This window comes from Papilio polytes, unplaced genomic scaffold, assembly GCF_000836215.1.
Source record: "Papilio polytes unplaced genomic scaffold, Ppol_1.0 DF824225.1, whole genome shotgun sequence".
Taxonomy (NCBI): Eukaryota; Metazoa; Arthropoda; class Insecta; order Lepidoptera; family Papilionidae; genus Papilio; species Papilio polytes.
Genome location: NW_013524979.1, coordinates 1,374,398 through 1,397,889, shown reverse-complemented (window position 1 = coordinate 1,397,889; position 23,492 = coordinate 1,374,398). Strand labels below are relative to the sequence as shown.

The 23,492-nt window shown below is 34.3% G+C and overlaps 3 protein-coding genes across 3 annotated transcripts; 1 reads left to right on the top strand and 2 right to left on the bottom strand.

The window, feature by feature from the left end:
* Positions 1 to 11,643: 11,643 nt before the first annotated feature.
* On the bottom strand, positions 11,644 to 12,936 carry LOC106110585 (defense protein 3-like). The gene is made up of 3 exons (XM_013292466.1): positions 12,542 to 12,936; positions 12,127 to 12,324; positions 11,644 to 11,912 (listed from the first exon to the last, which is right to left on the bottom strand). Exons 1-3 carry the CDS (start codon positions 12,892 to 12,894, stop codon positions 11,708 to 11,710), a joined length of 756 nt encoding a protein of 251 aa, XP_013147920.1. The 5' UTR covers positions 12,895 to 12,936; the 3' UTR covers positions 11,644 to 11,707.
* A 3,364-nt stretch (positions 12,937 to 16,300) lies between these two features.
* LOC106110587 (attacin-like) lies at positions 16,301 to 17,637 on the top strand. Its single transcript, XM_013292467.1, has 3 exons — positions 16,301 to 16,697; positions 16,952 to 17,149; positions 17,379 to 17,637. The coding sequence occupies exons 1-3, from the start codon at positions 16,345 to 16,347 to the stop codon at positions 17,581 to 17,583; spliced, it is 756 nt and encodes a 251-aa protein (XP_013147921.1). The 5' UTR covers positions 16,301 to 16,344; the 3' UTR covers positions 17,584 to 17,637.
* A 1,415-nt stretch (positions 17,638 to 19,052) lies between these two features.
* Positions 19,053 to 21,251, bottom strand: LOC106110584 (attacin-like). The gene is made up of 3 exons (XM_013292465.1): positions 20,808 to 21,251; positions 20,060 to 20,257; positions 19,053 to 19,615 (listed from the first exon to the last, which is right to left on the bottom strand). The coding sequence occupies exons 1-3, from the start codon at positions 21,179 to 21,181 to the stop codon at positions 19,405 to 19,407; spliced, it is 783 nt and encodes a 260-aa protein (XP_013147919.1). The 5' UTR covers positions 21,182 to 21,251; the 3' UTR covers positions 19,053 to 19,404.
* Between the last annotated feature and the right edge of the window lie 2,241 nt (positions 21,252 to 23,492).

The window sequence follows — 23,492 nt, the reverse complement described above, 5'->3', positions numbered from 1 at the left end:
GATTAATATCGTCTGTGAAGTGGGATCCAAAGCTATTTACTTTTGATCTTATCTATGAAGGAAGTAAATAAGCATTAAATATTCTTAGAAAATAACAGCATCTATATTAGTTAATGTTCGTATTTACTGTCTAACTATATACATAACTAGCTGTTCCCGTGCGGCTTCATCCGCATGGAATTATAAAAACTTTATTTTATTGTTTACATTTGTCAAATTCTCAATTGCAAATGTCAATATTACCGTTACCATAATAACCTTGCTTCCTTAATGTTTGCAGCTTGTAGTTAATGGTCCCTTTTCAACATTAAGATTGTTTTTCCAATTAATTTACCCCTTAAGTTTAATAGCGTGAAAATAAATAGTCCATGTCCTAAGTGAAGGGCTTTTAAAGAAAGAATTATTCAAAAAATATGCTGTGATTGCTAACATCCTACGCCGAAAAGTACTCGTAGTGTGTGTTAACGCTTTATTATATTCGTCTAACTTCCGCCCGCGACTCCATCTGCGTGGTATTAATAAAAACAAAAGTAAGTGGACTATGTGTTCTTCCAGACTATCTATGCCAAATTTCATGCAGATCCGTTCAGCCTTTTTGGGCTACAAACTCTAACATCCATCCATCCAAACTTTCACATTTATAATATTAGTAAGATAAGATAGATAAATGCAGTAGAACTATTTATCTTAGGCTGTTCATACAAAATTTCTTGAAAATCCAATACTTGGCAAGTTACAACACCGTACGTCATATTTCTATTGCTCTGAAATTGTTTCATGAATAAATGAATACGATAACACGGCTCAAAGAAAACTTATCTAACTTATAGTTCTTAGAGAGAAAACGTAAGAGGAATTATAGAAACAAAAAAATATGTAGCCGAATTGATAACTTTTTTCTTTTAGGAAAACCGTTAACAAATATAACAGAAATTGAAATATACCAAAACCTTTTTTAATACAACACCAAAAATCAAAATTATATTTTATAATTTAGTTTTAATTTCTCTAACTACTAGTTTTCGCCCGCGACTCCATCCATATGTTCTTCCAGACTATCCTCTACATCTGTACCAAATTTCATCAAAATCTGTTTAGACGTTTAGGCTACAAACTCTAACATCCATCCATCAAACCATATAAATTTTTGCATTTATAATATAAGCATGATTTGTTTTCTTAGAACTTAACTGTCTGTCAAATGAATGAGTTACCTTCATTAAAACTGTACAGTCGAAATGTTGAAAAATGAATGAAAAAAAAAATTTGGTGAAAGGTGTGCGTCTCTTAGTCTGTAGGAATTTTTACCTTTTATTCCCTTAGTCTTGTATAAGCCATTAACTTACCCTTTAGCGCCGAGAGAGATTAGATTAATGGTTCCTGTGATTGGATAGGAAGCCTCCATTTGACCTTCATTCTCCCCCACAATGTTTACCATTCACACGGAACCGATTCCTTATGCGTAGACAGCGGTCAATACAATTGGGAATTAGTCTAACTTTGTAGAAGATATGTTTTATTCGTACAAAAACTAAATACTTTCAGTTTTAACTATACAGTTTATAAATTTGACTTGATGGTTTATTGTGCGTTTGTTGAACTGTTAATTATTTGCGTACTTATCATATTAATATTATAAATGTGAAAGTTTAAATGGATGTTTGAAATTGTAGCCTAAACTGCTGAACGGATATCGATGAAATTCGGCATAGATGTAGAGGATAATCTGGAGGTACAGACTATTTTATTTTTTAACTAGCTGATGCTCGCGACTTCGCCCGCGTGAAATTAAAATTTATAGCCTATGTTACAGATAAATTTTCTTTCTAACGATGTAAGAATTTTTAAAATTAGCCGAGTAGTCTTTGAGTTATTTCAATACATACAGAAATTCAAAAATATAATTCTCTCCTCTTTATAATATTCGTATAGATTCCACACGGACAAAATCGCGGGTGAGAGCTAGTCTAATGTAATCTAACTAATATTATAAATGCCAAAGTATATGGATGGATGTTTGTTACAGTTTGTAGCTTAAACTACTGAACGGATGTTGATGAAATTCGGCATAGATGTAGAATATATTTCTTAAGAATAGACTACTTTATTTTTTTAATTCTAAGCGGACAAATCCGCGGGTGACAGCTAATCTAAGCATAAACAGTTTAAGTACATGTTAAACTCATCCATTCAAGCCGGTTGAAAGGACACGAGTTACTGTAGCGCATTAAAATTCAGTGCACGTAGACGTTAAAGGACGACATCAGATCTGATTTTAAATGGCCGTGCGACGTAACATCTGAAACGTACATAAATCCAAGGCGAGTCTAAAACCGACCGCTATAAATCTCAAACTGTATGTAGAATATTCATGAGATATAGTTACGTTAAAATGGATGTGTGGTGTAACGGATGGATAAGATACGAAATAATTATATGAGAGGAAGTTTGAGAGTAGCCTCAGTAGAGAAAAATTAAGGAGTAAAAGGTTAGCATGGTATGGGCATGTTATGAGGAGAGATGAATAGCATGTAATAACAGTGGTAGTGCCCGCTTTAACATCTTAGCACTGCAGGGCCGGCTCGCCCGGTGTAATACCACGACCACACAGAAGACAGGCGTGAAATGGAAGCAATTCCGTGTTTCGTCTGATGAGTGTGGTGCCGGAGGCCTAATTTAAGTCCGTTTCCCTTTACCACCCTTTTCTTATAAAAAGAGGTTAGGAAGGGAAAGTGGATTTGACGGTGGAGGAGATGCATAGGAAGGGGAAATATCGTCTTTATGCGTCTCCTCCTCCGTCGTATAAGGGTAGGCAACGCATCTGCAATTGCGGATGTCTATGGGCAGCAGTAGCTTCGCCATTTTGGCGGATTCTAGTGGCCGCTTGATCGCTTGCCACCATATGTTAAAAAAAAAAGTTATAAGTGTGGATGTACACCGGTAGAGGTAGACCTAGAACGAGATAGATAGATTGCGTGAAAGGTGACAAGATTAAGAAGGGAGTGATGACTGAGATGACGGATGAAGCCACACGAGAATAGCTAGGACTTTATAAAGTTGTACAAATAATATTTTCATGCGTTATTCAGTTTTTGAAATGCAGTCCATTGTTGGTGATAGTTTGCATGTTACGAGAGATTTATGCCGCATGAACATTGTGAAGGATTTATATTGGTAACGTCTGGTAACACGTCTGATGTATTATTGTTCATGTACTGGTATTTCATTTTATGATATGGAACTCTAAGAGGGCCTTGGACTAAACTATCGGCAACTGTTTAGTCACGCTTTGATTCCTATAAGCTTATATGGTGGTACGCACACTACTCGATTTTTAGATGTGCAACTAAACAGTTGAGTCGGCTGCGAATTGATAATCGCACAACTGTTATGCGATAAAGTCAAAGGTGTGTGCCCGCTCCAAATAAACTTATAGATATTATACAAAATTATTATTATGCTTATTGTCGTTTTTTACTGCTGAAATAGTAAAACCAAACCTACCACGAAAACTGTTCAAGAAAGTATTCGTAATGTAGATTTGTGCAATGCTATATAGTACAAATTTTGTCGATAACATTACGAATACCTTTTCGAACAGGTTTCGTACTACGCCCCCAAATATGAAGTTATAATTTCGAAACTATAAATCCTTCGACAGAATTGAAAATGTGTATTAATTCAATACAGAATTATTAACAATGAAGTACTTTAAATCGATTTCTGTATAAAATACTATACTTGTACAACATAAAATGAAACCCATTTGTATCAGGTAAAAGTCAATACGGGAATCCTTTGGCAAAGTACAAAGTCAATTAAAGGTACACAATTATTTGCTCGTCCCTGCCGTTTGTGAATTGTAATTCGTTTGTTTGTAATTAGCTTTTCTGAAACAGATATGCACGTTGAGTTGTGCTCTCAAAGTGGTTTATGCGTACTAAATTAATTAAATACCCCATAAACATAAGTATGTAAATAGATGTTTATTTTATTAGACTAGCTGTTGTTTGCGACTTCGCCCGCGTGATATTTACAATACAAAAAAAAATATAGCCTTTGTTACTCACAGATAAATTACCTTTCTAATGGTGAAAGAATTTTTGAAATCGGCCAAGTAGTTTTTACGTGAATCGAATACATACAAAAATACAAATCATTCCTCTTTATAATATTAGTATAGACTAGATGTTCCCGTGCGACTTCATCCGCATGAAATTATGAAAATTTTATTTTATTGTTTACATCTGTCAAATTATCAATTGCCAATGTCAAAATGACATGACATGATGACAACCTTGCTTCCTTGATGTTGACAGCAACTTATGGTCTCTTTCCAACATTAGGGTTTTTATTTAAAATATCTACCCCATAACTTTAATGGCGATAAAATATATAGCCTAAAGCATAACTTAAGTGTAGGGCTTTTTATTAAAAATAGAATTATTCAAAAATATGCTGCTGACATCTTAGACAACAAAGAAGTGTGATTTTACGCTTTATTATAATAGTATACCTAACTACCTAATATACCTATATAACTCAAAATGAAACTTCGCGTTACACTTTAGTCAAATCTATACGAACGAGAATCTTTATTTAATCGTATTTTTGTAAATACGATTTTCACCCTTTTTGAGAAAAAAACATACAGACGAATTGAGTACCTCCTTCTTTTGGGAAGTCGGTCAAAAAGGTCGGGAAGGGGACATAGATTTGACTGTGGAGGAGACGCATAGGAAGGGGAAACATCCTCTTATGTGCATCTCCTCCGTCGCTTAAGGGTAGGCTACGCGTTCGCTACGAATGTCTAAGAGCAGCGGTCAAAAGCTTGGCGAATTCAGGTGGCCGATTGCTCGTTTGCCATTTTATATGTAAAAACTACATTATGAGTTAAATATATTTTTTAAATCATTAAAACTGTACATATAGATCTACACAAAACAATTTTTTCCATTGCATTTCGAATTCTTTTCTAATATAGAAAGGCAAAAAAATAAAAGTTACCGGTAACTTTGGAACCGTAACAATAGGATAACGGTCTACGCAAAAACAAGCAAAACAGAAAAATTAAACTGCTTTTACTCTATTTGCAGTCATTATACAGAAAAAGATTTTTTAAATTCTACTGAATTTCTTACTAAATAGTAAGAAATTTAGTAAATACTAAAAGAGTACAATAAGTCAACGAAAACTAGGATTTACTAGCATTACTTACGCCCGGGGCGAGATTATTACAACGCCCCTTTTTAAAGCCCTTTTGGATGATTGAAGTGTGAACAGGCTTACGTGAGACTGTAGCATACAGACCTGTAGCGCTCTTGTCTGTTCTGCGCCCTGGGCGGTCGGCCTGGGCGACTCTTACTAATAATTTAATGTAAACGTTTAGATGGATGGATTTTTGTTAGAGTTTATAGTAAACTGATGATCGAATCTCTACAAAATTTGGCATAGATACAGAGCCTTGTCTGCGAGCACAAATAAAACTACGTACTTTTGTTTCTTGTATTGATAAGAAGACAAAATCGCTGGCGAAAGCTAGTTATTCATCAAAGTCAGAGAAAATCGAAAAGTTAAAAATGCATTTATGTTAGAAAAAATATTCAAACCACAACAAATTTGTTCGTTTTTAAAATCATTGTTGTTATAACTAATTAAAGTTGGTAGACCGCTTGAATTTTATTGAGAAAACGTTTAACAACAATACTGAAACATTAGTTCTTTTCTTTTTAAAATTCCCTATCGATAACACTAGGATATAAATAAAATGTTACAAACTAGTTTTAGCTCGTGACTCCGTCCGCGTGGAATTAAAAAATAAACGAAAGTACACCTATGAGTTCTTCCAGACTACACTTGACGTCCAAGCCAAATTTCGTAGAGAAGCGTTCCTCAGTTTAGGCTACAAACTTTAACAAACATCCATCCATCTAATTCGCATTTATAATATTAGTAAGAAGAGAGATTGTAATGAATATCGCTTTGTAACTTGAAACAATAATGTTCTAAAAATGCCAAGTTTCAGCGACTACATTAAAATTTTACTTAATCTGTCATTGTTAGTTATTCTATCAACCACAATTCACTTAGACTACCTTTCTCAATTACATGGATTATTCCCAACCTTCACCCCGTTCTGTCCCCACGCGAGAATAAAAAGTTTCATCCGTCCCACTTTTAGTGGGACCACTATCACCAATAAGGTAACCAAAAGGTAAAAGAAATAAAATAAGTTCCAACCGTCCCCTCGTTGCAAATAGTGGGACGTATGAAGCTTTTTATTCTCATCTGTCTCCACGTGGGGACATAGCGGGGTGACGGTTGGGAATAATCCAACATATAATTTTGTTTTATTACAATATCTTGTTCTTTGGATATAATTATATACTAGCTGTTTCACGCGACTTCGTCTGCTTGAAAAGAAAAATTTTAAAAAAAATAGCCTATGCTATTCATAGATAAATTACCTTTGAAAACGAAAGATTTTTTTTCGTCCCAGATTTTTTATGTGAATCGAATATATGCAAAATTCCAAAAAATATCTATCGTTATTAAAGTATCAATATTTTTTTAGTGTACTATTCTTTCAAATTCGCATAATGTCTTACAAAACTATTTTAACAAAAACAATTAATTACACAACCAAAAATCAACTAGAAACTTTACCAATAGTAGTAACAACACAAACGTTAGTTCCATCTGTTAGCAATACTGCAAGATAATTTACGACCCTATATTTCATACATTTTCACAACTCTACTTGTGTTATTCACAAGGTTTTTTGCTTAATTGGACAAACAAGTACTAAATCTCATAATAGCTACGTGAATGAGATACTTGTAGTTTTGAGGAGATATAACTGGCTGGCTCCTTTGTTAGGAAACTAGCTACTCTTCTTTCTATACATCTATGTGTTCAAACGAAGTGTTACATTTTGTAAACAAATGTTGCGAGGTTGTTAAAATCTATATCTATACTATCATAAAGCGTAAACACTCAACTTCGTGACGCTAGATGTCAGCAAACACAGTATGTTTTTGAATAATTCATTCGTTGATTGAAAAACCGTACACATACGACATGCTTAAGGCTATATATTTTCAACCTATTAAATTTAGGAGTAAGTAAATTGAAGAAACCTTCATGTGGGAAAGTGACCATATACTACAAGCTGTCAACAATAAGGAAGTAAGGTTTGACATGCAATTGAGAATTTGACAAATGTAAACAACAAAATAAAGTTTTTATAATTTCATGTGGATGAAGCCGCACGGGAACAGCTAGTGTTATAAAATATGTTTCTATTAACATTATTTAAATACACTGTTTTATACTTTTAAAGAATACGAGAAGGATATCTTCGTCTTTGTCTTAAGTCTTTGCAGACTGGTCGTGGGTATCACGTATCAGGTATCAGTGACCACTGTACGCTACTTTTTTCGCACACTGATGCAAGGGTACGTCCATAGCCGTTCTAATCTGGTCAGTCCATCTCTTAGGCGATCTTCCCCTAGGTCTGGTGGATGGATATATCAAAGTATATTTCGGTGTGAATATTACTTCGTTTGACATAACACCAACTTATTTAATTATTCAACTAAACTATTTAACCAAATTATTGAAATTTTTTATCGGAACGAATAATGTGCATTGTTGTATTTAAACAAACAAAGTAATAAAATAATGTTTAAAAAACTACTTCAACTAAAACACTTCAGTAAGTTTAAACTTAGCAAGGATCGGATGTTTTTCATTTCAACCCCTTTGATAACTTAAACTTAATTGCAACACTAGAAAGTTTTATGAAAAAACTTTTTCGTTGGTTGGTTTACATTTTTTTCAAGTGGTCGTTTGAAGATCGCGGCGGAGGGTTTTTAACTTAACGAAGGAAGAGTTCAAGTCTACTTTACTTCCGACTTGTGCTTTATAATGTGTTTCTTGGTAAAATATAAGTTTGAGCGTTTACTTAAGAATTACTTAGCAATGTGAGGTTTGAAATTAGAGAATAGTTAAATCTTCATTTAGAAAAAAGGGTCTTTTAAAAAAAATAATGCAATAAAAAATTTACAGACTTTTAAAAGGTTAAATTGGTAAAATAGAACCTTACTTAAACTTAGTGTTCACATGTTTACTTAAATTTTCTTCGATATGTACAGATTGCATCACGATGTTTTCTTTCATCGTAAGAATGTCGGACAAAAGTACATTTGAAATTCGATAAACACATTGAAATTTTAAACCTTCAATGATATGAATTTTAACCTTGGACCTACAACAAATCGAGTGCTTAAGTACATGATGGACGTAAATTCTTTATAAGACGAGCTGTCGCCCGCAAAATTCCTTAGCACAGAACATTCCCGTGTGCGTCAAAATTTTTTAACAGCTATCTTAAAGTCAAAGTCCTGTCTAAATCAGTCCACCAGTTCCAGAAATAGCGGACCGGTCGCCATTTTGACAGAGTTTAAATAAGTGTAGCCTATAATACAATATGCCCGTCCATATCAGCTACCCTCCAGTGAAAGCCACGTTAAAAGCAGTCCAGCCGTTTCGAAGATTACCTGGAAAAAACGCGGCTTGCAGATAGACACACTGACAGACAGACAAAAAAATAATTCGATTTTCGTTATCAGCAACGCAAATACATCATCTTCCAGAAATTTGGATTTTTTTTTTATATTAGTAACAGACACTCCAATTTTATTGCATGTATAGAAGACTACCTTTCGCCCGCGACACCGTCAGCGTGATTACAAAAATCAAAAGTGAGTAGCCTATGTGTTCCAGACTATCATCTACATCTCTCTCTAATTTCATCGAAATCCATTCAGCCCTTTAGGCCACAAACTCTAACAAACATCCATCCATCTAAACTTTCGCATTTATAATATTAGTATGATATATAGATATATGTAAGTTAAACACGACACATATATGTCTGTTAGTTAACAGTTTGCTACAGAAGCTATCAGGGCACGAAGCGAGCCGTGAGATTGGTACGCGGAGTGAACTTAATGACTTCCATACTTACCATATTAGTTCCATCCGTGCATACGAGAGTTGACTAAGCGTATATTACTTGAAAATATTAATATGAACTAAAATATATCAGTATAACCTTATCACGAAATGTTAATTAAAAATCTTACTGATATAAATGCGAAAGTTTAGATAGATAGATGTTTGAGTTTGTAGCCTAAACTGCTGAACGGATCTCGATGAAATTTGTCATAGACGTAATGAATAGTGGAAGAACCAGCTATTTTGTTTTTTTAGCATACTAGCTATCGCTTGCGACTTCGCCCGGGTGAAATTAAAAAATAATTTCAAATACAGCCTAATAACGAAGCTTTAATGGTGCAAGAATTTAGTAATCGAGCCGGTAGTTTTTGAATTATTTTAATACGTACAAAAATACAAATATTTCCTCTTTATAATATTTGTATAGATATAAATTAGTATAAAAATATAGATTGTGAGATAAATTTGTATATATTCTTTTGTATGTGTTGAAATAAAATTATATGTTGCCGACATTATACGGCGATGTATCATTCCGGCCGCGTGTAGTGGACATTAAAAGGGTCCGGTGATAGATGGTGCCCCAAAAACGTCATTAAACCTTTTAATGTGCCTGTCACATAAATATAACATCCTGTATACAGTTTAGATACATATGTAACGTTTTATCACGTTTAAATGGCTTTGTGAATAGTAAACTAAGATTCCAAAGAACATTGAATACTGGTGAAAGAACATCTTAGTTTATTCAAATAAAATGAAAGGAATAACAGTATTATTTTAAAATAGTGTTCCGGCAATGGAAACCGACATTTAGGGCCTATCCCACCACTGGCTGATAGACATTCAGATAGCTTAAAACTGACGTCTCTGTCAGATAAGGTTACAAAATCCGATGTTTCCATCACATATTTTACACGTTGGATTTTTATATAGACAATACACAAATTGGTGGGACAGGCTCTTCGAATAAAAGGAGAAAACTGTAAAATGTCAATTACCTTATTTCAGGCTGTAATAGTCAAAATTTTATCTGTTACGGAGATTATCCGAAAACAACGCGGCTTGCAAAAAAAACCGAATAAGGTAAAGTTACAGTTAACAGCTAGTGTATTCCTTTAAATTGCAAGCAGAAAATATATACAATATATATACGTACATACAGAAAATAAATACAAGATATCTGTGTATATTATATACAAATATAATATATAGAGATATCTTTAAATTTAACCTCAAAAGTTCTGTACAAAACAAACATTGTCTAAATCAGGCCCTGTAATTGACATCATTCCAACTTGAGCGAGTATATTCATGAGGTTTGCGATAATCAAAGTTAAAGCGATCACAAGTTTCGCTATTAAAATACGCACAGGGTTTTGGAAAGGTTCGACAAATTACAAGCGATTTTACTCTTTTATACTATTACTGTACGAATTTTAATTATTTTACTAATATTATAAATGCGAAAATTTAGATGGATGGATGTTTGTTAGAGTATGTAGCCTGAACGGCTGAAGGGATCTCGATGAAATTTGGCATAGATGTAGAGGATAGTCTGGAAGAACACATAGGCTAGTGGCTTTTTTTTTAATTACGCGCGTACGAAGTCACTGGTAAAGCTAGTTGAGTAGCTTTCGCCCGCGGCTCTGTTCATGTGGAACCAAAACAACTAAACTAGCCTATGTGTTCTTCCAGACTATCCTCTACATCTATTCTAAATTTCATCGAAACCCGTTCAGTCGTTTAGGCTACAAACTCTAACAATCGGTCACTAAGTATCCATCCATCCATTCAAGTATTTTTTTCTTGTCAATGATTCGGGGTACTGAGATAAGAATGTAGACAAAAGAACTGACTACCTTAGTATAAATAATAACAGCGATTTTTGTTATATTATATATTACATTTATATTAGAGTTAGCTAATTTAAATAACCTTACTTTATTCTTCAATGTAGAGCACATAAAGTTTTCTTTATGTGCTTAATGTTTTTACATTGAAAAATAACAATATCAAAACAAAAAGAATTTATTGTTTGAATATTAAGCCGTTATAAAATAAAAATACTGTCTCTTAATCTACGTGAACCGGCCAAGCTAGGCGCGAAATCAGATAAAGTGCTACAGATTATGTAAATTCGTGCGAACATTGTTGCGGCTTTAAATTTAAATTCTCCAAATCTGTGCCGTTAAATTCATATCAACTTTAAGAAAACATTTTAATATTTATAACAACTAGCTCAGTACGCGAGGAATTAAAAAAAAAACAAAAGTGAGTAGCCTATGTGTTCTTCCAGACTATCCTCTACATCTATGCTAAGCTTCAAGGAGATCCGTTCAGCCGTTTAGGCTACAAACTCTAAACAAGCATCTATCCATCTAAACTATCGCATTTATAATGTTTAGTATTAAGTATGATGATTGTCTAAAGAGGATATAAGGAAATAAATTGCTCAATGCTGATCCTGAACACCTTAAAAGTTAGAAGAAAGTCGTAGTTATAGATTAAAAAATTTAATCGTGCATAATTCATCAATCAAAGACCTAAAAGGTAATAGACATTAGCAGACTAAAGGTATTTTAAAGTAGCTTGGGAATGAAAGTAAGAAAAACTAAAATGTAACTACATATCTATTTATTTACTAAGAATACTAAAATAAGTTACACTAAGATATTAACAAAGTTTAGAAGAATCTAGTGAAGGAAAGTCCACCACTGGGCTCCCATCTGCTGCTAGGCATGTAAGGGGAGACGGACTTGCTCCAGCCAGCGTTCAGATCCAGAGAGGAGGTGCGGTCTTTGAACAGATTCAGGTTGCCCATTGCTGAGTAGTCGGTCTTCTTGAACAGGTCCGTATGCGCTGCGCCCAAGGATGCTCCGATCTTGTCACTGAAATAATATATTATTATAAGCAAATATACAAATAAGGGAATTTCAAAGTCTACTACGGCGAAGGAACTGGCTTGATAAATTTGAGAAACATAACATGTCAGGGTTCTATTATGGTAAGGTATTTCAGATCAGCTCAACTAATAGATGCAATAATTTTTTAGATGTATTAGATTAATATGAATTTTAACATTAATATGAATTAAACACTCACTTGAATGTGTATCCAACTTTGCCGCCATATTTATCGAAGGTGGGGATGTTGGGATTGTCAGGGAAGGTCCTCGTGGCGAAGGCACTCGCGGTGAGGTCATGATGATCGTTGTGGAAGATATTAGCTTTGCCGGTAGCGGTCAGCTGGTCGGCAAGACCGGGGATGCGGCTCCCAGTTAAAGTTGCTCCATGGCCCTTGCTATAAAAATATACATCTTCAGTCACGGTCGTCAATAATCATTAAAATCTGCTTATTTGTAATATCTATAATGTAATTTTGTCAGTGCACTGCCCCTTTTAACATGCGCTGATAAAAATACTCTAAAGTATTACATTAAGTTACTTGTGTGCTAATTGCTTGAGTTTCTAAATTATCTACATAAGTAGTTGTATCAATAAGTTAAGAGTCTACTTACATATTGTCCCAAGCCAAGCCAGCACCAGCTGAGCCGAATCCTCCCTTGCCGTCAGCGGCGTTAACTGAACCGATGGCACTTAATATATTACTGTCACCTCTTGCTATTGGTATCTTTGCTGCGACGTTAGAACTTCCATCAAGGTTGGAACTCAAACTGCCATGTACTTGCCTTCTTACTCTTATTGGATGTAACTCTTCAACTTCATTTGCATCAGGTTCGTCTTCTAAAGCAAATATTCTGATACTATCATCATCTTCAATGACGAGATATGGTCTTTGCTCTTCGCTTATGTATCTACAGCTGACGCTGATTATTAAAATCGCAAAGACGAATATCTTTGGTGTGAACATTTTTAATTTACTGCTTCACAGCTTAGAACTGTATGACTCGAAGTGCAGTAAGCAACTGATAATCTAACCAACAAAGCGTAGCATATTTATACATATCTACGCCAACACGTGTTCTTCCCCGTTGTTCCTTTGACATTGACGTGAAATAAAATCTACTAGAAGTGACTTCTTCGAATTAAAATTATTATTTATATAAATTGCAATTAAAAGACTAATAGCATTCTGTGCAATAAATTGGTAGGCAAAAATGTTGGTTTTCCCAAAATATTTATTTTTTTAACTGTCGATAACGGAACTAAGTAAATTTAAGTAATTAATGTTAAGGATAATCTTAGTTAGATTTGCTAATGTCCTTAATCGATTCTTAGATTTAATTAGTTACTATATATATACTATACTATAATATTTTCCTTAAACGATTTTTTTATGCTAAAACTTATTTCACTTAGTATTACAACAAGTTTTCTATCTCATAATTTAATGTAAAACCTAGAAAATGCTATTTTATTACTTCATTTAAAAAACTAGATCTTAGTTTTTTAAGAAGAATGCAAGTGACATTTTTATTAGTCCCCTACCCTTCCCTGAGTTTAATTCCTACAGATAGCTCAAAAACTACATGTAAATTAAAAATAAACATCGGCCAGTGACGGTTGTAATTTTTATTTTGATGTCGTTTCCAGATCAGAGATGTTCAATGTGACATAGAGGAATCCCCGAGTCGCACGAGATGTAAACACAGAGTTTATCGTATTGTACTTTTGTTTGTTTACATCCACGTTCTTTACTCTTAAATAATAACGATAACGTATATTTCCTCAAACGTTCAAACTAAATATAAAATTGAATAGCATAATGGTATTATTGTTTATTATTGGATGCATAATAAGAGGTATTCATAATTCACTATACATAAATAATTAAAAGTTTTTAGCTACAATTGATATCGGAAATTCAATTTTATATTGTTCTTTATTTACCAACAAACTGCAGCACGCGACTTCGCCCGCTTGAAATTAAAAAAATCAAATAGCCTTTGTTACTCACAGATAACGTAGCTTTTTAATGGTGAAAAGTTTGAAATCGGCGCAGCAGTTTATGATTTATTTCAATACATACAAAAATACAAATCTTTCCTCTTTATAATATTAGTATAGATTGAATAGGACAGGGATCTCATGATCGGTATGGGATAAAAAAAAAACTACCAATAATTTCTTGGTTACATTTAATTGATCAGTAAAGAAGGGAACTGGATCCTTTTGATATTCATATCTTAGTGATATTCATAATGTAAATGTTTGTCTAAACATGTTGTTGGACTGATAAACGGATGGATGTTTTTTATCTACAGAACAACAGGATTTCGTTGAAATTTACTACAAAACTAGATTCTTATTTGGAAGAACATATAGACTAATTACTTAGTTTTTTTATCACCGGTAACTATATCGCGGGTAAAAGCTAAAATTAAAAATATTAATTTGTTAATTCTATACCGAATTTCCAAAAATTATTCCCATCTCTTTTATTTCCTTTTGAAAAAATAGAGAACGCATGTTTTAGTACAAATGTTTCAGTGGTATATCACAATTAGACACATAACATTGTAGCTCGCTACGTTAACATAGATACGAGCATTGATTTATGGAACAAATGTATTTATGACTAGCTGTTGCCCGGGACTTTGTCCACGGAATGTAAAGATAAAAAGCCTATCATATACCCGTCTATGTCAGCTACTTTCCAGTGAAAATACGGTCGAAATCAGCTCAGCCGTTTCGGAGATTACACGGAACAAACGCGGCTTGCGGACAGACAGACAGACAAAAAAATTAAATGAGTTTTTCGTCAGCAACGAAAATAAATCATCTTCCCGAAACCTGCATTTTTTTATATCACAAACAGACACTCCAATTTTATCATATGTATAGATAGACATAGAAGACACATAGATATATATACTCGTATGGATTTACATGTGTTTGTGTATATTTATCTTGAAACTGCATCCAGCGCCTAGCGGAGATTTATTGTTCATAGATTACAGTAAATCAAGGACCCATAAATCCATTTAATTCGTGCATATGGGCAAATATATCTCCGCTCTATAGGACAGTAATACATATGCCAGCAAAATGGTTTAGTAGCTGGAATGCCAGTTATTACTAGCAGGTACTAGCAATCAGTGTCACAAATCATTGTGATACCCTACTTGTCGACACAAATTAGAGTTCCATAATCAAATTGCATGTAACTAGAAGGACGATAGTTATGAATGTGGAGGTACACCGTTAGAAGTAGATCTAGAAAGAGATGGATAGATTGCGTGAAAGATGACATGACCAAGAAGGGATTGATGACTGAGATGACGGATGGTAGAGTTATTTGGAGGACGACCCTATTAATATTAGTCTAATATTAGTCACCTAAATACAGAAGTGTGTGTTTACACTAATATTATGTTTGCAATCACTGTATATTGTTGGATAATCCTTTTCTTAATAAATAACCTACACTTACCGAAGTCTTTAGGCCGATTATCACGCTATTTTATTGAGAGGGTGAATAAATTCAAAACAAAAACAAACATCATGTAGAAAAGGAACTACACAAATAGCGGTAAAAAATAATTTATGTAACTTTTAATAATTAATTAGTAAAATAGTTCTTATATTTATGAATTTACAATTCTGATTATTTACTTTCTTTTATTAATTACACCGAACTACACAGAAAACGTTAAAAGTATTTATGACGTCATAAAATACCGCATTTGCTCGTCAAAAATTACCTCTCCCGATTGAATTGGTCATATGCATCCTAGCGCGGTACTTTACCTACCGAGCGTACAAATTTAGAGGCGCATCGAATGTTAAGAAAATAATTACAGCACGAGGTCATTTACATATGTATCTTTGTCGTTTTCTTATCTCGGGGGATTTCTCTGCAACTCAAACGTAGCTTAGTTTTATCTGGAAGTGATTATACGGATAAATCAAAAAAAAATTTTTCATTACCATCGACGAGAATAAATACTATAATTCATCTTGTGTTTAATCGAAATAAAAAAAAATAAAAACTAAAAATGAATAACACCCTAATAATTTAAAAAAAAAAAGATGAAAATTGAGTTTAATCAAATCAAATAAATTTTAAACCTTAATAATTAAATTAATTAATGTAATAATTCGGGAACAGTTTTTTATTTTTATTTCAATTCTTAAGATAAATATGTTATCATAATAAATATTCTTTACTGCGATTGTTGGATGAAATAAAGCGAGCCACTTCCAGTTAAACTAAGAGTCATTCCGCGGTCAAAAGGTCATCGGGGAATTAAAACTACACGCTTGCGAACTATAAATATATCTCGCAATGTTTGTCCAATCATCAGTCAGAAGAAGTCTAACAAACAGCTACCAAGTTTCCAAAAAAACATTCATAAACATGTATTCACTAAAAGTATTCGTGATTGCTGCTATCATTATTGGGGCTACTGCTAGAAGTGTGCCCAAGGAAAGACTAGGATCCTATGTGCTCGTTGAAGAAGACGGTGATATGTTAGTATACGCTTTGGCAGAGGATTCTGAAGCTACAACAGAAGAAGTACATCCACAAAGAGTAAGAAGACAAGCACACGGTAGCCTTAGCTCTAACCCTGATGGAAGTTCTAACTTCGCTGCTAAGATACCAATAGCAAGAGGTGACAGCAATGTTTTAAGTGCTATCGGTTCAGTCAACGGAGCGAATGGCAAGGGAGGATTCGGCTCAGCTGGAGGCGGTTTGGCTTGGGACAATATGTAAGTACACTTCGTATCAGTAGATTTAGTTTATAAGTGTAATTCTAAATGCTTTAGGATTAATTACTGTTTCAACCAACAAATGTGAATCATAAAATGTAGGTAGTCCGATCATTAAAACTCAGAAGTATTTAATTAGCACCTTTATACTTTGTCGTTGTTACAAAGTAGTAAGAAATGAAAACTATAAATCGAATCTCACAAGCCTTTAAAATACTTACAGAAGCTGATTGTCAATGTGTCTATTGTTACAGTAAGGGCCATGGAGCAACGTTAACCGCGAGCCGTATCCCCGGCGTTGCAGACCAGCTGACCGCTGCCGGCAAAGCTAATCTATTCCACAACGACCACCACGATATCACCGCCAATGCCTTCGCCACAAGAACTTTCCCTGACAAACCCAACTTCCCCACCTTTGATACTTATGGCGGCAAAGTTGGATACACATTCAAGTGAGTATTTTAGAGTTCATATCAAACAGTTCATTGATTAACAACCAATAGCATCAATGGTTATATCTATTGGCTGTGGTGATCAGGGAAATGCCACATCTTCAAAGATCTTTATTGCATTAATGCTATCCTTTGTGTCACTAGTATTTATTAATCCGATTTCTCTTTACCTACTCTTCTTCTATTAAAAAAATATCTTTTTTTTTCTAATAATTATGTATTACTTCAGCGACAAAATTGGAGCTTCCCTGGGCGCGGCGCACACGGACCTGTTCAAGAAGACCGACTACTCGGCGATGGGCAACCTGAATCTGTTCAAAGACCGCACCTCTTCTCTGGATCTGAACGCGGGCTGGAGCAAATCTGTCTCCCCTTACTTGCCCAGTAGCAGATGGGAGCCCAGTGGCGGACTTTCCTTCACCAGATTCTTTTAAGATGTCCAATTTAGGTTAATTTAATTATTTATAATAAACATATTATACACTTCATTTATACCTTTCATTTATTTCTATATTACCATAATTTTAAGGAAAAAACTCAATTCTAACTCAGTGGAATTATTACTATTTCACTTTTGTCTTCTTGGCTTGTAGTAATTTAGCGGTCAAAGGAGATATTCTTGAAGCAGATACTAAAATATACGGATAGTTAAGTTTTATTCCTTATTGTAAACTATTTTTTAAATTTGTATAGCTACAACCTAATTCATTGCATATTCATTCACCTACGACACTCTAAGATTAAACAGTGGTAGAATCCTCTTTGACGTCATCGCGCTTCTTAAAACAGGTCTGAAGTGGATGCAATTCCACATTTCATCTAATTAGCGTGCGTGCCAGAGGCAAAGTACCTTTTCCTTCCCACCATTTTCTTATAAGGAAATTGGTTATAAAGGTAAACGAGACGCATAGGAAGGGGAAATATACGCATCTCTTCCTCCGTCGATTAAGAGCAGACAATGCACCTGAAATTACGAATGTTTGGCTGGCGGCCGCTTGGCCATTTGATGGATTGAGGCGGCCGCTGGTTGGTTTGCCACCATTATGATATAAAAAAATACGAATTTTGCGAACTGGAGGTCTATTTTAGTTCTCTTTCGATCCCGGCACTTTACTTATATAGAAATAATGGGTATGCGGATGTTTATAGTGTTCGCTTCACCATTTTGGCGTCTTCAGGTAAAGGCAGGCTTGTTTGCTTGCCGACTTATAGTATAAAAAAATAGATTTCATTGAAAAACTGATGATAATGGATTACATGCCCGCTAATAACCTTACCCTCCTGTCAGTCGGATAAAAATATACAAATAAGTCAGTGAATCTCAAGAATTCCGCCTTTTATAAATAAGGAATGACTAGCAATAAATAAAGCGGCCCATTCGATTGCCTAAAGAGTTTCCAAGTAATGAAACTGAATAATGCATGGGCGTAAACGTAACCTCGGGCCGTAGAGCCGCGCAACATTCCTACTAGCGCCATTTATAAACATATACTGACTACTGTATAATATTGTGTTCACGCAATTTTGCCCAATACCACGCAGGGTAGCTTACCCGTAATCTAAACATTCGTACCTTGATTATAGAGATACGGACTAGACATGTAGCGGCTGTTTAACAAATAAATTCGTTGGCGAAAGGTTAGGTAAAGATAGCACACAAGTGCTTAATTTTTGTAGTATTGTCCACTGTCCAAACATTCGCATTTGAGAATATGTTGCCTACCTATCTCAGACGGAGGAGACGCATAAAAAAGATGATATTTTCCTCCCTCCCCCTATATTTCTGCCTTTCCTTTCCGTAGAAGAAAAATACGGATACGGAAATAGATTAAATTTTTGACACGTAAAAAAATATGTTTAAAGTGTTTCAACTAGGTTTATTTGGAAAAATAAACACTTATACTTTTAGGCGGAATTTATTTATTTTTAATATCTACTTACAATGATACAGTAATAGTTACAAAAAAAATACAATGTAAATGCAAGCATATCAAAAACATAACTATAATGTTTATAGTTTTAGGGCCTGGACCACCACTGGCTGATAGACGCTCAGATAGCTAAAAAATGACGTCACTGTCAGATAAGGGAACAGAATTCGATAATACCATAATATTTTTTTTAACTTTAGATTGTTATCAGACAATTAAGAATTCAGTGGGACAAGCCTTTTTAGCTTTTTATTTCTATTACATTCTCGATAGCATTTTGATATTCTATCAAAAATGTTTCTTCTCAACAAACTGAGTTGCAACTTATTTTTTAAACCACTTGGTGAATGTAAGACCTCCACTCGGCTCCCATCTGCTACTTGGCATGTACGGTGACACGGATTTACTCCAACCCGCATTCAAATCCAAAGATGAAGTTTTGTCTCTAAACAAATTGAGATTGCCCATTGCTGAATAATCTGTTTTCTTGAAGAGATCTGTGTGCGCCGCTCCTAGCGATGCTCCTATTTTATTGCTGAAATTAAAAGGAAAAATACATATACTACAGGAAACTAAGATATAGGTAACGTGGCTTATATTGGGACGAGTCCTCTACTCAAGTATTTCTATTATTTAGTACCATAATCGTCTTCACATTTTTCACACAGAGGGTCAACAAGGTATGTTCTCTTCTCTACAACTCTATCAGCCATCATATCTGACTTCACTCCCTTTATAAAAACATCCTCTTACTCGTACATACATACATTTTCGATCTTTCTACATTTCTTTAGCCATCCCCTTTCATTCTTTTTTGTTTCAGGTTTTTAAGTACTTAATTCAAAATATTACAAGTTATTTAAGGCATATCAAACAGTATTTTAAATGCGTGTTTCATTGCCATCATCGTCAGCATTTATCTGCCCACTGCTGAAGATCGGCTAAATATATTAATAAAATGCAAGTGATTAATACATACTCGTATGTATATCCAACTTTCCCTCCATACTGATTGAAGTTGGGCATGATGGGATTGCTAGGGAAGTTTCTTGTAGCGAAGGCACTTGCAGTGACGTCATGTTTGTCGGTATGGAATAGGTTAGCTTTACCAGCTGCGGTCAGCTGGTTCCCGAAGCCAGGGATGTGCTGACCAGTCAAACTTGCACCGTGACCATTGCTGGAAAAATAAGAAAAATGCAATGCTTTTGTTATGCTACTTGTAATTTATCCCAGCCACACTCATCCTCAAAAAGGGCCACCGACCTATTCAAAAGAAGTTGGTGCCAGGAGGAGATTAAATACATAAATGCAGTTTTATAAATACTTCACTAATCAAGTTTCCTTGAAGTGCCCTCTTTATGAAGTAATATTGAATAGAATTTGACTAAACTATCGCACATCAGTTGTGCGATTGTCGATTGTTTCGTAGCCCATTGAAATCTTTAGTTGCACAACTAAGAATCGGGTAGAGTGTATACCTCCGTATAAGCTTATAGGAATCAAAGCGCGAATAAAATTTGTGCGATGGTTTAGTCAAAGGTTGACTTATAATCTACAAGTCCTGGATTTGAATTCCCGCCATGTACCAATTTGTAGGCTCTGAACCCCACTGTGGGGATATATAGTGAAGTGGTGATGATGATTAAATAGAATTATAAAAGTTGCTGATGACGGTGAATTATTTACCAGCTGTCAAAGAACAAAATGGAAATTATGTTTACACTCACACATTGTCCCAAGCCAGTCCACCACCAGCAGCTTTGTAGCCTCCATTCCCTGAAGCTCCAGCGATTGATCCAACAGCACTTAGAATATTTTTATCATTACCAGTTATAGGTACCTTAGCCGCAAAGTTTGAAGTACCATCAGCATCTGTGTTCATAGATCCTTGCACTTGACGACGCACTCTTGGTAAAAATTCCTCGAATATTTTTTCGAAGTACGTATTGGCTAAACCTTCATCGTCTTCGGTTTTGGGTACTTTGAATATCGAATTCACATCATTAGAACCATCTTTTATTATATACGTGTTTGGATATTCTTGATAAAGCATACAATTGACATATGCTACTAATATTAGTATTGCTAATGCTCGAAACATTTTTGATTATTTTACTTAAACAAACTTTAACTTCCAGACTAGTCTCACGGACTGATGTATTCGGAAATGATCCTTTACTTATATACCGATCGAATATTCCCCGATTCCTTACATTGATACCCGTAATGTTATACTAGAAGTGGCTTTCGAATTGGAATCATATGTATTTTTTTGGAACATTAAAATTTCAACTTTCATAGGTATTTGTATAAATTTTGATTCTGTTTTTAAATTTTCCATAGTTTTTCTATTGTAAAGTATTAATCGAGTTTAATTTGCCAATTTTTATTTTGTCAAAAGAGCTGGTTTTAATTTTAGATTAAAAATTACGGACACTTTTAGTAGCTCATATCATTGTATGGGCAGAAAGGAATCCCCGTTGATAAACTATCGCTGTGCATGGTCATAGGTCAAAGGAAGCTGATAAGATACAATTAAATGCAATTTGTACGTCATATAGTGATAGTAATCGTTAGTTGTTTTTTTTTGATGAGCAGAAACAAATAACTTAAAAAATGTTTTTAAAAATAAACTCACATAGTTATAAACTAAATTTTTAATGCCTTCGTCATGTGTCGAATACAAGAAACACTCACGTAACACTAAATCTCACGAGACTACTAAAGTGGGATCCTAAATTTCGTTTGTCATAAATAAACAAGCAAGGCTGGTCGTAAATTTCACTCCATAGTCTAAAATTCCTATCCCCTAGAGACGAAACTGATATTCTTAGAAAAGGATTTAATGAGCTCAGAATTTTATACATAGATTCGTTTTTATTATACAAACATTATTAATTGGGAAGGAAAGATGGATTTGGCAGAGGAGAGAGGACTTATTGTTAGGAGAAATGTCCTCTTTCTATGCGTCCCCAAAACTGTTGTGTGAAGGTAAACCTGAAATTGACAGAAAGATAATTTCAAGTTCGGGGTCAGATCAACTTTTTCCTTTAAGCTCACTGAAGCTTGTTACGTAAGTTCTGTTTTGACAGTTTGAACTGAATAGTCAAACTCTTCAGTTAAATCTGTGGTTGTGTAGACATTTTTAACTGTCAGTTATACTGTTAAGTTAATGTTTTGCATACGTACAGGTTAAACTGAACCGTTCGACTATTCAGATAAAACTGTGAGAGCTTTGCGCTTGGTGTTGGCTTCACATTTTCAAATTAAATGTTTTCTCACTTTTTGATATTTTCTTCTTTACAAAACAAATTTCGAATCCCAAAACTGTAATAATTCAAGTGAGTTTGTTTCCTTTGAATTATGAGGCAAGCTGTGCCAATTAAGGAGGGTTAGTGGAACGTAAATTTTTATTTTAGAGAAATTTTATTTTCCCATAGGAGTGAGGGAAAAGATTTATTACAATCATAGTATCGCGTTTTAGTTACTGTGGGCTTCCACTGTCAAAACACTAAAAGTTTTGGTTCACCTGTCATGGAAACCTTTAGCTAGTAAAGTTGTAACAAAAAAAGACTTAATACTTTTTGGTTTTTTTTTCTATTGCTTTAAAACTTTGAATTTAAACTTATACAATACGTTATAAAAATATATGAATTCCTTTAGTTGTGCAATTTATTACAATACAAGTATTATGAAAACAAAAAAAAATAGGATTTTTGTTGTCACAAAAAAGTACATAAGACATCTAATATAAAACAACCTTAGAGCTAGTAAAATAAAGTGGTAAAAAGTGGCAAGCTCAGCTAATGCAGGGACGGTGCAGGCCGTTACTGCACTGGTTTTCAGCTGGCCCCTCTACACACAACTATTGACACATAGGTAGGGTGACTTAACCTAGAGAGACGTTAAAAATGATAATAAATAATATATTTAGGTTATTATAGATTCCATGTTAAATCTATACTATTATAATAAAGCGTAAACACACACTTTGTTGCCTAAGATGTCAGCAATTACAGCATATTTTAGAATAATTCTTTCTTTAATAAAAAGCCCTACACTTACGTCACGCTTTAGGCTATATATTTTCACGCCATTAAACTTAAGGGGTAAATATTGCGGATAAAAACCCTAATGTGGGAAAGAGACCAGTTGCTGCCAACATCAAGAAAGCAAGATTGCCAAGTTTTGTCATGTCATGTCATTTTGACATTTGTAATTGACAATTTGACACATGTAAACAATAAAATAATTTTATGCTGATGAAATCGCACAGGAACAGCTAGTGTTGTACTAAACTTACTACCAGAACTATTACTTGAGTGTAATGTAAATAAGGAATTGTAATAAATGAATAAAAGACTACTCGATCGGTTGCCGGAGAGGTTTCAAGCAAATGAAAATGAATAATG

Coding starts and splice junctions, on each gene's coding strand:
- LOC106110585 (XM_013292466.1), bottom strand. CDS start 12,894: ATGTTCACACCAAAGATATTCGTCTTTGCGATTTTAATAATCAGCGTC. Junction 12,325..12,541: donor GGCTTGGCTTGGGACAATAT/GTAAGTAGACTC, acceptor ATATTTTTATAG/CAAGGGCCATGGAGCAACTT. Junction 11,913..12,126: donor AAAGTTGGATACACATTCAA/GTGAGTGTTTAA, acceptor ATATTATTTCAG/TGACAAGATCGGAGCATCCT.
- LOC106110587 (XM_013292467.1), top strand. CDS start 16,345: ATGTATTCACTAAAAGTATTCGTGATTGCTGCTATCATTATTGGGGCT. Junction 16,698..16,951: donor GGTTTGGCTTGGGACAATAT/GTAAGTACACTT, acceptor CTATTGTTACAG/TAAGGGCCATGGAGCAACGT. Junction 17,150..17,378: donor AAAGTTGGATACACATTCAA/GTGAGTATTTTA, acceptor GTATTACTTCAG/CGACAAAATTGGAGCTTCCC.
- LOC106110584 (XM_013292465.1), bottom strand. CDS start 21,181: ATGTTTCGAGCATTAGCAATACTAATATTAGTAGCATATGTCAATTGT. Junction 20,258..20,807: donor GGACTGGCTTGGGACAATGT/GTGAGTGTAAAC, acceptor TTATTTTTCCAG/CAATGGTCACGGTGCAAGTT. Junction 19,616..20,059: donor AAAGTTGGATATACATACGA/GTATGTATTAAT, acceptor TTTTAATTTCAG/CAATAAAATAGGAGCATCGC.